General features: G+C 39.4%; 1 protein-coding gene across 1 annotated transcript in view; it reads left to right on the top strand.

Annotated features, from left to right (window-relative positions):
- Positions 1 to 5,538: 5,538 nt before the first annotated feature.
- Positions 5,539 to 14,411, top strand: part of LOC102200483 (uncharacterized) — a 15,642-nt gene continuing 6,769 nt past the window's right edge. Inside the window, exons 1-8 of the mRNA XM_013907993.1 lie at positions 5,539 to 5,586; positions 10,060 to 10,324; positions 10,411 to 10,604; positions 10,749 to 10,889; positions 11,051 to 11,189; positions 11,389 to 11,569; positions 11,785 to 11,923; positions 12,533 to 12,676. Of these exons, the coding sequence (XP_013763447.1) occupies positions 10,205 to 10,324; positions 10,411 to 10,604; positions 10,749 to 10,889; positions 11,051 to 11,189; positions 11,389 to 11,569; positions 11,785 to 11,923; positions 12,533 to 12,676 (1,058 nt within the window). The 5' untranslated portion in view covers positions 5,539 to 5,586; positions 10,060 to 10,204. The remainder of the gene's footprint in view (positions 5,587 to 10,059; positions 10,325 to 10,410; positions 10,605 to 10,748; positions 10,890 to 11,050; positions 11,190 to 11,388; positions 11,570 to 11,784; positions 11,924 to 12,532; positions 12,677 to 14,411) is intronic.

Here is a 14,411-nt window from a genome sequence, read left to right as displayed (position 1 = left end):
TGGGGCATAGAAGCAGAACCGAGTCCTATGTGTGGAGGGACAGTAACTGTGTGTGTATATGTAAGCATTTAAACACTGCAGAGAGTACAATTAACAGTAACAGTATTTTGTCTAAGTCCGCCACTGTAGAAATTTATTTCACAGAAACAATAATGGAGCACAGTGTGAGCACAGTGTGACGTCAAAAAGGCGCACACCTTTGATGCTGTGTTTTCTCCGTTTTCCTCGTCCACAGGTAAATGCAAAAACTGAGTTTTCGAAAAAATCCACCCTGGCAGGTGTTTTTAAAAATCCCCGTTTTCAGTGACTGAAAATGCTGTTTACGTGTGGACAAAAGGTGCAAACGCATAGAAAAATCTCAGTTTTCAAAAATACCTGGGTACGTGTGGACATAGCCTCAACAGTGTGATCTACTGACTAATCTCAAGATCAGCAAAGTAAGAAATATACAATCACAATCAAAATGCCAGCAGGAAGTAAGTACATTATTAAGTAAAGCAAACTAAGCCTTCGTGGATAAACACAGGGCTTGTACCAAAACACAAAACAGAAAAAAATTTATTTGGTCTGAATTAAAAGATTATCAACAGAGTTGATGTCACTTGGAAACTTTGATGAATGCAACTACTTGCTGTAATTGTAGCTCAGCACTGAATAGAGTTCAGTGATTTCTAATGGATTCTAAAGTGTCTTTGTGTTTCTAGATGTTACAGTTCTCAAATTGAAGATGACCTCTTTGGTGGACTTGTCTAAAATTGATAGAGATACATTCCTTACACAGGTAAGTAAATGCTTACGTGAAGTCACTCATCCAAGTGACTCCTTCAGCCTCAGCTGACTGCAGTTTCCCCAATCTTATAAACACACCATTGACTGAAACCAGCCCAATGAATTGACAGTGTGGTGTGAGGTCAGTTTCTTGATCAATAATATGCCACAGGATAAATAATTGCTGTGACCCCTGATCAACAACCACTGATTCAATGGCCATGAGTACCATTCACAGAGAGTTGGAGCATTATACAGCATTTAAGATGTACCCTTAGGCCCCTTCCTGGATTCAGAGATGGCACTCCTTCACTCCTTGCACAAAGCGTTCCTCCCTGTCCAGTTCACTCATCTAAGTGACTGCAGAAGTTTTGGTTTTGTTTTTGCTCACAGGCTTTCGAGCTTTTTTCCTTATAAAATGCAGTTTTTAACGTTTCTTCCCGCAGTAAATATAAACAACGATAGTATTCAGGAAGAAATCCAAATATCGCATATTTTTATCATAACTCTGGTTTTACGTGGCCGATCAACACAATTTAAAAACTGGTATAAAGTCAACACTTTTTCCTTCAATTGTTCCGTCTGTCCTGCTCACATCTCCAATGGTTGTACACGTTGTCATTAACGTGGCTTCACTCCACATCAGCGACGCCGCTTTGCTAGCTAAAACACCGGTGTCAGCACATAAGGACGCTGTCACAGCCTGTCGACGACGTTGATTAGCTGCGTATATACGAATGTGAATCGCTTCAGTGGCTGGACTATGGGATAAGGTGGCATTCTTCTAATCCCATACTGGAGCAGCCAGTCACTGACTAACACCGCAAAACAGGATTGTTAACATATTTACTTTAATTTCAATTTAGGTTTGATTTTTTTTTTTTTTTGTGCGCAATACAGATATTTTCTGCGCAGAGACCGTGCCAGCAGTGCGCAATTGTGCACGCGCGCAGCTTAGAGGGAACATTGCATGACAACTTCATGACATGAACCTCCATGTGCACATCGCTGATGTTAATGCCAGAGACCTTTACCCACTATGTGACTTTGGAACCCAAAATGCTGGACTTACGGAGGCTTACATAACTCAAAATACTCAGCTTTATTGCTGGAAAGCAACTGAACAAAAAATTAACTAAACTGAGACTACAGAACAAACTAAACAAGCAGGCAGGCTGGGAAACAGAACACACAGTGAAAGTGAGGGTACGACAGGACAACGAGCAGGGGAAGATGCAGACACTAAATACAAAAGGTGAAGCGAGCTAAGAGGAGACACGGCTGACGCTGATTACACTGACAGGGAGAGCACAAAGCTGAACGCACTGACATAAGGCACTGACCTACAAAGTAAAACAGGAAGTACACGACAGACACAGAGCTCCAGACGAGACATAGAACTTAACATACACAGTCTCATGAGCAGACATAATAACATCATGGACAGACAGAGGGAACACAAAAAAGTGGGACCAGGGCAGACAGAACAGGAACTTAACAAATGGCGAATCTTAATGGAAAACACAATCAGAATAAACAAGATCATAATAAAGAAGCACAGAACACTGAGTCACCAGACTCAGGACAACGACAGTAATAATTTCCATAAAGAGCTAGGACACAAGTAAAAATACACAACCAAACTCAGCTGTGAAACTATTGCATATAAGATTGCTAACACAATTTGTAAGAATCAGAGTTTTCTTTGGACACAGCATTTGTCTGGTTGAGCAGTGTCTACATGATCCCACTTTGAGTAATGACTGTATGGGGCCATACTATAAACATCCTGATTTTCTTCACAGTGTTCACACATGATAGACATGCACAACCACACAAGTACATACTTCAACATAAATTTTTTTTCTGTGAGCACAGTTTTGTAAAACCTGTGCTGCTTCTTTCTAAAGAAGTCTCAAAAAGTCTTAAAAAAAAGGGAAAATGATCATATCTCTCTCTTCTTTTTCCCCCTTTCTTTAGATAAAAAATGCACTGATATCCAAAGGGCTGCCCCAACAGACGGTCATCCGACTCATAAACAGCAAACCAGAGATTGGTGCAACTGGCACAACATAAACATTTGACAGCTTCGAGAGCTTTTTCCTTTCAGCTGTTGAATGAAGTTTTGTCTTCACTGTTCTTTAACACACATTTTTAATAATTACAATCACTTCTCAAGAGCAGCCTTTAAAAGCAACACATTAGTCTGACTCTCCAGTGCTATAATCTGAAATGAATTAATATGTACTTTTGTTAGATTGTGAAGATTAAATGTTATTTTGCACTGAGTATTCTTAGTCTAGCACAGATACACTGATTGATTATCCACAGTGACGGGAATAACGGCGTTGCAAGTGACGGCGTTACTTTTTTCAGTAACAAGTAATCTAACCAATTACTATTCCTATCGTTACAACGCCATTACTGTTACTAACAAGAAAATGCAGTGCGGTCACGTTAGTATTTTTCAACAGACGGTTGAAGCTGCGTTCAGCTTAACACACGGAAGTAGCTGTCTACGTAAATAATCATGGCGCTACAGATTTAAGCAGCTGCGCGCCTTGTGTAGTTAGTGTGTAGTGTTGTGGATAGTTTTGTGTTGTGTGTTAAAACAATGAGGTGACTGCTGTCTCCAGGTGTCAGGCTGTGATGTTCTCCTTTATAGTGGACAGAAATATTTGGAGTGGCACAAATAATTTGTGTGGCATCTTATTGAATAAAGAACAGCTGATTGTTCTGTAAATAGTTTGAAATGGTTATTTAAAAAAAGTGTAGAAAGTAAATGGCTGCAAATAACTTTATTCTTTGCAAAACTTGTGCATATGATTTTAAAATTGACAATTTACATTTGCATTTAAAGTTATGAAATATGATTCAATAAACATGTTTGTGGTTGTTACAGTAAAAAATATAACTTTTTCTATTTGGATGTTTTTTGTCTGATTTTAGATCAGTTGTGTTAATACAGTATGTCAAAATGAAAACATAACTGTAAATTCAGACACGTGAGGTTGTGCTGAAAAGAATGATACCAAAAAAGGCAAAGTAAATAGTTTTTAAAGGTAAAATGTGGAGGGAAAATCAAAAGCAGTTAAAAATGGACCCCATATGGTTAAACATTTTTTTAAAGTAATGCAATAGTTACTTTTCAAGTAATTAATTACTTTTAGAATCTTCTAACTCAGTTACTAACTCAGTTACTCTTTTGAAGAAGTAAATAGTAACTATAATTACTTTTTCGAAGTAACTTGCCCAACACTGGACATGGGTGACAAGCGCCACTAAAAAACGAAGCCAGTGAGTGAAGAAAAGGACCACACTGAAATACAGTTAAGGCATATTGGCTGATTGGGTCCCACGCCCAGTTTCCCAACTTGGCTCGGGCGATTAGAGGATCATCAGGGGGTCCTTTTGTCCCCCTGTGGGGGGATACTCCCACTAGGTTTATATCTGGGACTCTCCACCATTTGACCTTAGAACTGAAGAAGCTTCTCGGATGAGAGGTGAAACGTCTTCAAGTAACTTAAAGAAGTCCAGACGCTTTTCTTTGCAAGCTCCTTTTTCCTTAAGATGCAGATGGACTGCTGAGTCTTGTCCTGTGGAGGTGGCTCTTCTGTGTTGTGCCATGCGCTTGTGAAGTGGCTGTTTGGTCTCTCCAATGTAGAGGTCTGGGCATTCCTCGCTGCACTGTACAGCATACACCACATTGTTAAGTTTGTGTTTAGGAGTTTTGTCTTTCGGGTGAACCAGTTTTTGTCTGAGCGTGTTGCTGGGTCTGAAATACACCAGGATTTCATGCTTTGAGAAAACTCTCCTGAGTTTTTCTGATACACCGGCTACACAGGGGATGACAATGTTGTTGCGTCACTCCCACTAGGTTTATATCTGGGACTCCCCACCATTTGACCTCAGAATCTAAGAAGCTTCTCGGATGAGAGGTGAAACGTCTTCAAGCAATTTAGTCCCAACACTTTTCTTTGCAAGCTCCTTTGACTACGATGACCTGGATGACTGAGAACCTTCACAGACACAAGTCACACAAACACATTCAGTTATCAGTTTCTCTTGTGGTGCTGGGTTTGTAGCCACATTTTGCAGTTTGTACAAACCTTGGTCTGTGTTGCTGGTGTGTGCGTCACATTTATAAACAGCTCATTGTGTCAGTGGCTTAACAGCATTCTGCAATTCAGAGAAGCGTCATATCTGCAATTTTCATGAGTATTTAATGCAAATCATATTTGAGGAAGCAAAGTGCACTTCATGTAGGAACACTATCCTGGCACTGTTCACTGCTTGCTGTGACAAGAACAGTAGCTGGGCTAAGCGTTGTACAGTGATGTTAGGATATTCTCTGTACTGTCCTGTAAAGGCTGAAGTAGCCAAAAATAAAAGTAAAATTAAATTTAAAAAAGACAGCATGTAAATTAAATTTTCTTCTGCAATTAAGCTGTTGTATTATGAATATATAACAGCATCTGTATGTAACCTGTTGTTTTTAGTTTATAACTCAATTTCCACTCATTCATTTTCTTGACTGCTTATCTAATTCAAGACAAATGGATCATCTGGTCACAGCTTTCACCAGGTGAGATCATCCAGACATCTATAATGTTTGATTTAAAGTTGGTTATTTTCTTGTTTGGTCTGTTGCACTTGATGAGGAAGACATTTTCATTTTTTATTGGCTACACGTTTTGCATATAGATTAATTTTCAGCCAGACAGTGTAAATATAGCAGCTCTGTATTATTTACCATCAGCTCAGCTCTTCACTGACAATAGCTCTCTGAACAGCTCTCCAGACCGGACAGCAAACTTAGTGAGTACAACATGCTCATAATCCTTTATTTAGAAATTAAATTCACAGCAAATATTGAGTATAATGTTCCCCGAGCTTAAGACTGTAATGTGACATGATTCTACTTTACTGGATCAGTTAATCTAACATAGATCAATATTTCTAAAACTGTAGCAGGACCGTTATGCCTCACTGTGTCTTGAGAGTTATTAGTGAGAGATAATTTACTTAGAAGATCTTTAAGTTAATCACATAGTAAACAGAAATATGTTGTAAAGTTAATTTGTAAATACAAATTATTTTTTGAAATGGTACTAATGTTTCGAACTTTCCTGTAAGAAACAACAGGAAATTTCAGTATTTTGAAAATGCTGTTTATAACAATGCCTGAAATTTAGAGAGGAGACCACAATACCAGCTGCAGGAGAAAAAACAAGCTCATAATACATGGCTACACATTAAAACTGCATTGTGAGCTTTTTTGTAAAATAGCATTTTACAGTTGTCAGAGCCCCTGTCCTCCCTAATAAAGGGGGTGATGCAGTACTCTCATCATTTAAGATGAGCCCTGTTCTCTGCTTTAAGATAACCACTCATGTTATCAGAGATGTTATCAGGGTTATAGAATAGAATAAAGTCAAGTCCTCTTCGACACATTCATTTTTCCATCTCCCGATGGGGATATACAGACTCTCATATTGCCAGAAAAGCTCTGGTATCTTAGCAGGTTTCCTGTGGACCCATCCTCAAGATAGTATGGGCTAAAGATGGTACAGTAACTTCCTTTAGGACTTGAGTGGGACCCTAAAATCCCGTGTGAACTGGGTTCACTATTTGTGTAGTGAGAGTTTGTGAATATTTTTTACAATGGAATTTTATTTATTTAATGTCCAACAACAGTCACTTCAGGGAACTTAATGTAAGGTAAAGACAGTACTACATGTAAACTCCAACAAGTAGATGACCCGCTGTGAGGAAGCACTTTGGCAAAAGTGGGAAGGGGAAACTCTCTTTTAACAAGAAGAAACCTCTGGCAGAAGGTTGGAAAAAGAAAACAGTGGCTGGATAGGCTACTGCTCAGTACTGAGCAGAGGCTTTTCATTGTTCTATTGATAGTTCCCACATGCTTTGCATTTAATCTCTCACCCTGTAGGCTGTTTTCCCAGTTTCTGCGCAAAAGACCAAAAAAGCTAGCATCAGGAATCACTGAGTAGAAGCAGAAACACTTCTGACAATGTATTTTGTGGTATGAGGAATAATACGATTAATACCATTCAACTTCTCATCAGAACAGTTTCAGATATAATTTCAGAGATAATGTGTATTGTCTGTGAATCGACCATCTATACTAAATGATTTGTGATGAACTGGTGGTAACCTGTTAATATTTTATGTTTAAATTGTCTGTTTTTGTTTTGCTGATTATATCATTATTAACTTTTCATTCATTTGAAAGCCTGATGCTTAGCCTCGTCCACCCCAGCTGTAAAACTCAGAAACCAGTCTTACTTGTTATCATCTATCGTCCACCTGGGCCTTACACAGAGTTTCTGTCATGGTCCTGAGTCTGAGGACTCAGTGTTTTGTGTTTCCTTATGCTTTTGTTCATTCCAAATGTGTATTCTGTTGTGATTTTTGCCATTTGTTAGGTTTCTGTTCCTTGCCTGCCTGCTCCCACTTCTCTGTGTTCCCTCTGTCTGTCCATGGTGTTATTGTGTCTGCTCATGAGTCTGCCTGTCAAGTTCAGTGTCCTGTCTGGTTCTCTGTGTCTGTTAAGTTTCCTGTTTTATTCTGAAAGTTCATGTCTCATGTCAGTGTGTTCAGTTTTACCTCTCCCCTGTCTCGTTAGGTCTTATTTCTCCCAGCTGTGTCCCCCTTCTGTCTCTAATTCCTTGATGACTCCCTCAGTGTATTTAAGCCCAGTGTGTCTTTGTGTCAGCGTCGTGTCGTTAACGTCTGTTCACCCTCACTTGCTGCGTGTTTAGGATTTCCAGTCCTCCTGCATCTCTGTTTAGAGTTTTGTTTGCTTTTGTGAGTTTTATTTTATCTTGATGTTCTGCTCCAGCAATAAAGCTGCATTTTCTGTTTAAATCTCGTGTCCTGAGAATCCTGCATTTTGGTTCCACCACTCCTGCCTGCCTGCCACACAGCCGACCATGACAGTTTCGGTCTGATTTCTCAGACTTTTTATCTGATTTAGTGCTCAACTCAGATAAAATAATTATTGTAGGTGTTCTCTGCAAAGCCAGAACATCTTACTATTCGTCCTATTATTCAACCTTGGAGTGATTTTTGACCAAGACATGTCCTTCAATGCATATATTAAACAAATATGCAGGACTGCGTTCTTCCATTCGCGCAACATCTCTAAAATTAGAAATATCCTGTCTCAGAGTGACGCTGAAAAACTAGTTCATGCATTTATTACTTCCAGGCTGGACTACTGTAATTCATTATTATCAGGATGTCCAAAAAACTCGCTGAAAAGCCTTCAGCTAATCCAAAATGCTGCAGCAGAAGTACTGACTGGGACTAGAAATAGAGAACATATTTCTCCTGTTTTGGCTTCCCTTCATTGGCTTCTTGTTAAATCCAGAATTGAATTCAAAATCCTGCTCCTCACATACAAGGCCTTAAATAATCAGGCCCCATCTTATCTCAATGACCTTGTAGTACCATATCACCCTATTAGAGCACTTCGCTCTCGCTCTGCAGGCCTACTTGTTGTTCCCAGAGTATTTAAAAGTAGAATGAGAGGGAGAGCCTTCAGTTAAGTTTCAGTTAAAACTTTCCTTTTTGCTAAAGCATATAGTTAGATTAGGCTGGATCAGGTGACCCTGAATCCTCCCTTAGTTATGCTGCAATAGACGTAGGCTGCCGGGGGATTCCCATGATGCATTGAGTTTTTCCTTTTCAGTCACCTTTCTCACTCACTTTGGCTGTATCCCAATTCAGGGTCTGCAGCCTTAAAGTACGCAGCCTCAACGATCCTCAAAGGCCGCGTACTTAAAGACCGCTAAGGCCGGAAGTGCGAGACTTGTGAAATGGGACGGTCTAGCCTCCGTTGCGCTACCCAGGTTGCCTAGCAACCATGATACTAAATCATACAGCTTTGTCTGACAGAAATGAAGGTGAAGGAGAAAATCTTTTGTTCATTTGTTTGTTTGTTTCTACATGAGCTTTGATCATTCTCTGTAAGATTAAGCTCAGCTATTGAACGGTGTATATTTTAAAGTAAAGGCTGTAAAACCAAGTTAGTACAAACGTCACTAATGTCACATAACTTTGCCGACATGTGGCCAACAGTAATGTTTTAATGTTCTTCGTTATTAAACATTTGCACATAAATAAGTGACATAATATTCAGTACTTAAAGTTTACTCTTCGGCCGCCCCTCATCTGCCGTTTTTTTCGGCAAAATTATCCACACCCATCTCCGCGCTATGCATTCTGGGATATGTTGGGCCACGAAGTCTACACCGCCACAGCCTTAAAATTCAGGGAAATGAAGGACGAATTTGAGGGCCGCATTTCGAGCAGCCTTTGAATTGGGACAGCCTTCGTCGCGTCACGGTGACGTAATCGGCCTGAAAATGCGGCCTTTAAGGCTGCAGACCCTGAATTGGGATACAGCCTATGTGTTAATAGACCTCTCTGCATTGCTAGCAGTTAGCATGTTAGCAGGGAGTTTGTCCTTCCCACTATCGCCAAAGTGCTTGCTCATAGGGGGTCATATGATTGTTGGGTTTTTCTCTGAATGTATTATTGTAGGGTCTACCTTTACAATATACAGTGCTTTGAGGCCACTGTTGTTGTGATTTGGGGCTATATTAATAAAATTGAATTGAATTATTATCAAACAGTACATGTATAAAGCCAGATGGCACAACTGAGTTAAACAGGAGACGTCTTGAAAAAATAAAATCCAACCGTCAAGTTTCTATTTCTAAATTAAGACAATACTATTATTACACAATTACTTCTTGTATGTGGAATGTTGGAGACTTTTTATTAAGTGTGGCATGTTTCACCTCTTAAAGAAAGCATATTAGAATGCATATATTCTTACATGCATCCAAATGTGCAGACAGACATAAACGAAGCATAAATGTTCTGTGATCTGTTGTGCACAGAAATCACTTTTCTGCCTTTGAGTATCATTGAGGCTGCGTACTTTAAGGCTGCAGACCCTGAATTGGGATACAGCCAAAGTGAGTGAGAAAGGTGACTGAAAAGGAAAAACTCAATGCATCATGGGAATCCCCCGGCAGCAAAAGTGATTTCTGTTTCATAAACTGATGAACTATTGCAACTAAAAGATAAAAACAAATGTGAAAAAATAGTTTAAGAAAGTTTTGATTTATTCAAAACAACTTCATTGAAAATACGATTTTTTAAATAGTCTGATGTTTGTGTTTCATAAAGTTGGATAAGTGCATTCAGTACCCACCACCATCTGATTGTAATCTTCTAATAGGTGTTTGCTCATTCCAGGTAATTTTCATGTTTACAAACTAAATCAACTAATCAAAAAACATCAGACAAAAGGACAGAGAGTGAAAGAGAGGCTGTCTTTGGAAGCACATGTATTCGTGTTCTCAGTGATTTCTACCTTTGTGCAAAGACACACACATTCATCATGTTGCTCTCTGAGACATCTTTGGTGCTGCTGATGGTTTGCGGCACTCAGGCTTCACATTTTTTAGGCACAGTCATGACCTACTACCCAAAGGACACTTTTGAAAACGGATCTGTCACAGTACGTACATTTTCTATCTAAAATAATTTTCCAGACTTGAAAACTTGAAAATGTTAGGTAAACACTTTGTGGCTGTAACTCTACAGGTGACCGTTCGGTATAAACTGAACTTCCACACAGCTGCCTGCACAAATGATGAAACATGGAATTGCCTCAGTGGTGATTGTGGGACTGGAACCTACACTCTACATGTGGTAAAACAGGAGAGCAGTGGAGACTGGTGTCAGAGAGAGGGAATCATGACTCGACAGGTTCCCAGCAACGCTCCGTTTGAACTTCGGTGAGTGTACAACAGGAAAAAGTCATTTGTAAAAACAATTTTTAATTGTCACTGAAGGGCGACAAAAATGGGTCACTCATGGTAAACTAATAATTGACTAAAACATGTTATGTTCAGACTTTGAAAACTGAATTTTCTATCAAGGTTGGAGGGTAGTGAGTGGATATCCAACGTCAAAAATGGCATTTCATCATGGAGAGCTGTGACTCGGGTGGAACTGAGGAACCGGTCCGACACCGGCAAAGCCAACACATCACCTCAGACCACCATCCTACCAGCTGTGGGGTAAGCCCACTTAATGTGTGTCTATGTTTGTATTCTTATATATTTCATATTTTACATTCATCCCTTTCATATTAAAATGTATTTAACAAAGTATTTATCACCCACTCGTTACATTAAAATGAATACAGCAAATAGAGCTACAATCTTTGTTTCTCTCTCAGAGTTCCTTCAAACTGTCAGAGAGATTTCAGCCTGTTGATGTTTGACCCTGATGGAGACGAAGTTAAATGCAGATATGGAAACTCTGCACTCTCAGAGTGTAACCCCTGCACTCCACCGTCTGTCCTCAGCCTCTCATCGGTGAGCAATGATTGTTACTCTCATGTCAGATGAGACAAGCAAACATTTTGCACAGAAAGTGATTAAATGGTTTTAACTGAGTTACAGTTCAGGACAATTTATTTTGCAAAAGTGAAAGTTTGTCCAAAAAAGTTGTTTTTTCTGCAACAGAAAACATTTTGGTTATTTTGACTTCAAACCCATTTTCGTCCTCTTGCAGTCGTCTTGTACTCTGTCATTCAGCCCCACCAGCAGCAGTAATGAAGGTTCGTATGTAGTACAGCTGGTGATGGAGGACTTCCCCAGACAGACCATCACTCTGACTCAAACCAACGGGACACAAACAACAATAACTACCAACGATGCCATCAGCAAAATACCGATTCAGTTTGCTTTGAAAGGTACCAATATACGTTTCATTATCTTACAATGAAAGCACTAAAGAGCTGCTGCTGATGAACTTAGTGCTCGGCCTGATGTACTGAGATGTTTGACCACCAGTGTAATCAAGACTGATTCTCTGGACCAACAAATGTTAATCTGTCCAGCAGATATTTTACTGTGGATCATCTTTGCATCCTGTGAGAATCACCTTAACTTCTCTGTATTCTTCCAGTTGATCCTGCAGTGCCATCCTGCACAGAAGGACTCTTTCTGCCCAAGTTTCTTCCTCCAACACCAGCCAACGGAGCTCAGCTCTACAACGTCAGTCAGACTCTGGAAATTCACATCACTGCAGAGGCACTTAACTCCATGTAAGTAAAACACAGTTAAAGACTTTGTCTGAATATATAAAAGTTTAAATATTATATTCAGAGCAGCCTATGGGTAGATATGAAATATAGGCCTCAAAGTCATGAATCTAAGAGAAATGAGTGACATGCAAATTTGACATATGTTTCAGGTTATCAGGTTACATATGTGAGATGATCTTTATTATTACAAATCTCCAGTGCTGATGTACAAGATTACAGTCAGAAGTCAAGTTAGACGACACAGTAAATAAAACAGCCAATGCCACACAGATGTAAGGACATGAATGCAAAAAGATTAGGTAATACAAAACTAAACCACATGAACATCTAATAAAAGATATAAATATTGAAACACTGATCCAACATTAGTCTTGATTGATTGATGTTTGATGTGCTTCAGTAGCCCTAAAAATGGGCTAAAAGTGCCCCTGCTTCCAAGGTTGGTTGGTTTGAGAAATAAAACATGGCCGGATAAAATCTGTGCTTTAGTTGGGAAACAAAAGAAATATGCTCTTTTTGCAGATGTGGAGATTTTGAAAAAAACAAAAAAAACAAAAACAAAAAAACCCCACACACAAGTTGATGAATTTTTGATTTTGTTTGTTGAAGGGTCTCTGAGCTGCTCTACAGCGGGCCGTACAATTTAATCAGCAGTCCATCAGGACCAGGACAGTTCACCCTGAGATGGACACCATCTGAAAGAGAAGAAGGACAAAGCCTCCCCATCTGTTTTGCTGTCCAGGCAGTTTCTCGGTCAGTCTCATGTTTCATGTAAATGACTCTGTAGAAAGTTGCTGCAGTTGAAATTCCAACACGTTCTCACCCCCAAAGCGTAACATTTTACGCTAGGTGACAAATCGTCAACATATTACGTTTTCGGCTACCCACCACATTCCTAAATGACGACCTCGGAAAAATGAGGAAATATCAGAACCGTATGGACTCAATCTACACATGTTCGCTCTTTTTCTTCAAATCGCTTAGAAACACACTATTTAACATCATTAAAGTCCTGGTTAATGTCAGGAAAAAGGTTATGGTTAGGGCTAGGGATAAGGTTAGGTTTAGGGCTGGAAGGTTGGAACGTCTGTTACCGCAGGAGCGTCATTGCATTGGATTTCAGCCATAACCCGAAGGTCTCCTTTCACGTTCCTCAGGAATGCCGCGGGACGTGACAAAACATCCGCATGTTACGGCTCAGGAGTAAGAACGGGCTCGAAATTCCTGAAATGAAAAAGTTTCAAAGTAAAATTTTAACTTGTTGCCTTACAAGTTTCCTGTTTTAAGGATTGTTCCATCATTAAAAGGTAGTTAGCTCTCCTTTGAGTCAACAAAAATTTTTTTGTCTTTTGAGATTACAATTGCAGAAGGCAAAATGAAAACCAAAAAGCTGATAACAAGAGAGAGAAAAAATGGAAAAGACACTAAGAACCTGGGTAGAGGATCATGATGCTCACTGGGGACTTTAAATCAAAAGAGAAGAAGAGAGAAAAGACTTAAGAAGATTCACTGATGTAGTGAAGGAGGACATCCAAAGGGTTGGTGTGACAGATGAGGATGTTAGAAACAGAGTGAGATGAATGTAAATCTTCTGCTGTAGTAAAAGGTGCAGCTAAAACAAGAAGAATATAACATCTTTCTACTCAATTTTGAGCACTCAAAGCACTTTTTAGTACAAGTCTCATTCACCCTATCACACATACAGACAGACATGTGTTATACAAACATATTGTACCTAAATTACTTTCTATCTAACATTTACATGGATGTGCTGAGTAGGGCTGCCACAAACGATTATTTTGATAGTCGACTAGTCACCGATTATTTTTGCGATTAGTCGACTAATCAGATCATGCATCCATTGGATGTAAAACGTACAGCTTATTGCACCAGCATGCACCTGCTCTTATATAACTATCATTAGCTTACAGCTTTAAGTGTTTAAGGTCTGTGCTAACTAAAAATAAAGACAAGATGAAATTTGCAGATTGTTTCGTTGGAGTTTAATAAACTCAGTCGTCTGCTCCTGGCTATCTAAAATATAACAGGACACCGGAGTATATTCTCGAGCATCTCACACTTCTGATAATCAGTTGTCTGCTTGACGTTTATTCAGCTGCGTAAAAATGATAACTTTAATCTCAGCCAAACCGATTTACCCAGGAACAAATAGAATACTGAAAAAAGCCAAACAATAACATTTTTAAGCTATCTAAGTGACTTATATGTAGGGTTGCCTACCGTCCCTTGAAAAACAGAATCATCCTGTATTTAGAAACAAAAGTACAGTGGTTTTTTAAGGGACGGCTGGCAACCCTACTTATATATCATGTTTAACATGAGTAGCGAAAGACGGCGGTGGGTTTGAAAACGATTTGCCGGGAGTCCGGTGTTCTCACGGCTCTAGTGAGCCTTGAACCCCGGCTAGCTATCGAGGTGGTGGGTAACAGACGTCTCCAAAAATGTCTGAGCGCTTTTGAAAATATGT

The sequence above is a fragment of the Pundamilia nyererei genome, unplaced genomic scaffold (genome assembly GCF_000239375.1).
Source record: "Pundamilia nyererei isolate P.nyererei 1_Seehausen unplaced genomic scaffold, PunNye1.0 scaffold00745, whole genome shotgun sequence".
Lineage (NCBI taxonomy): Eukaryota > Metazoa > Chordata > Actinopteri > Cichliformes > Cichlidae > Pundamilia > Pundamilia nyererei.
This window is presented reverse-complemented; position numbering and strand designations above follow the sequence as displayed.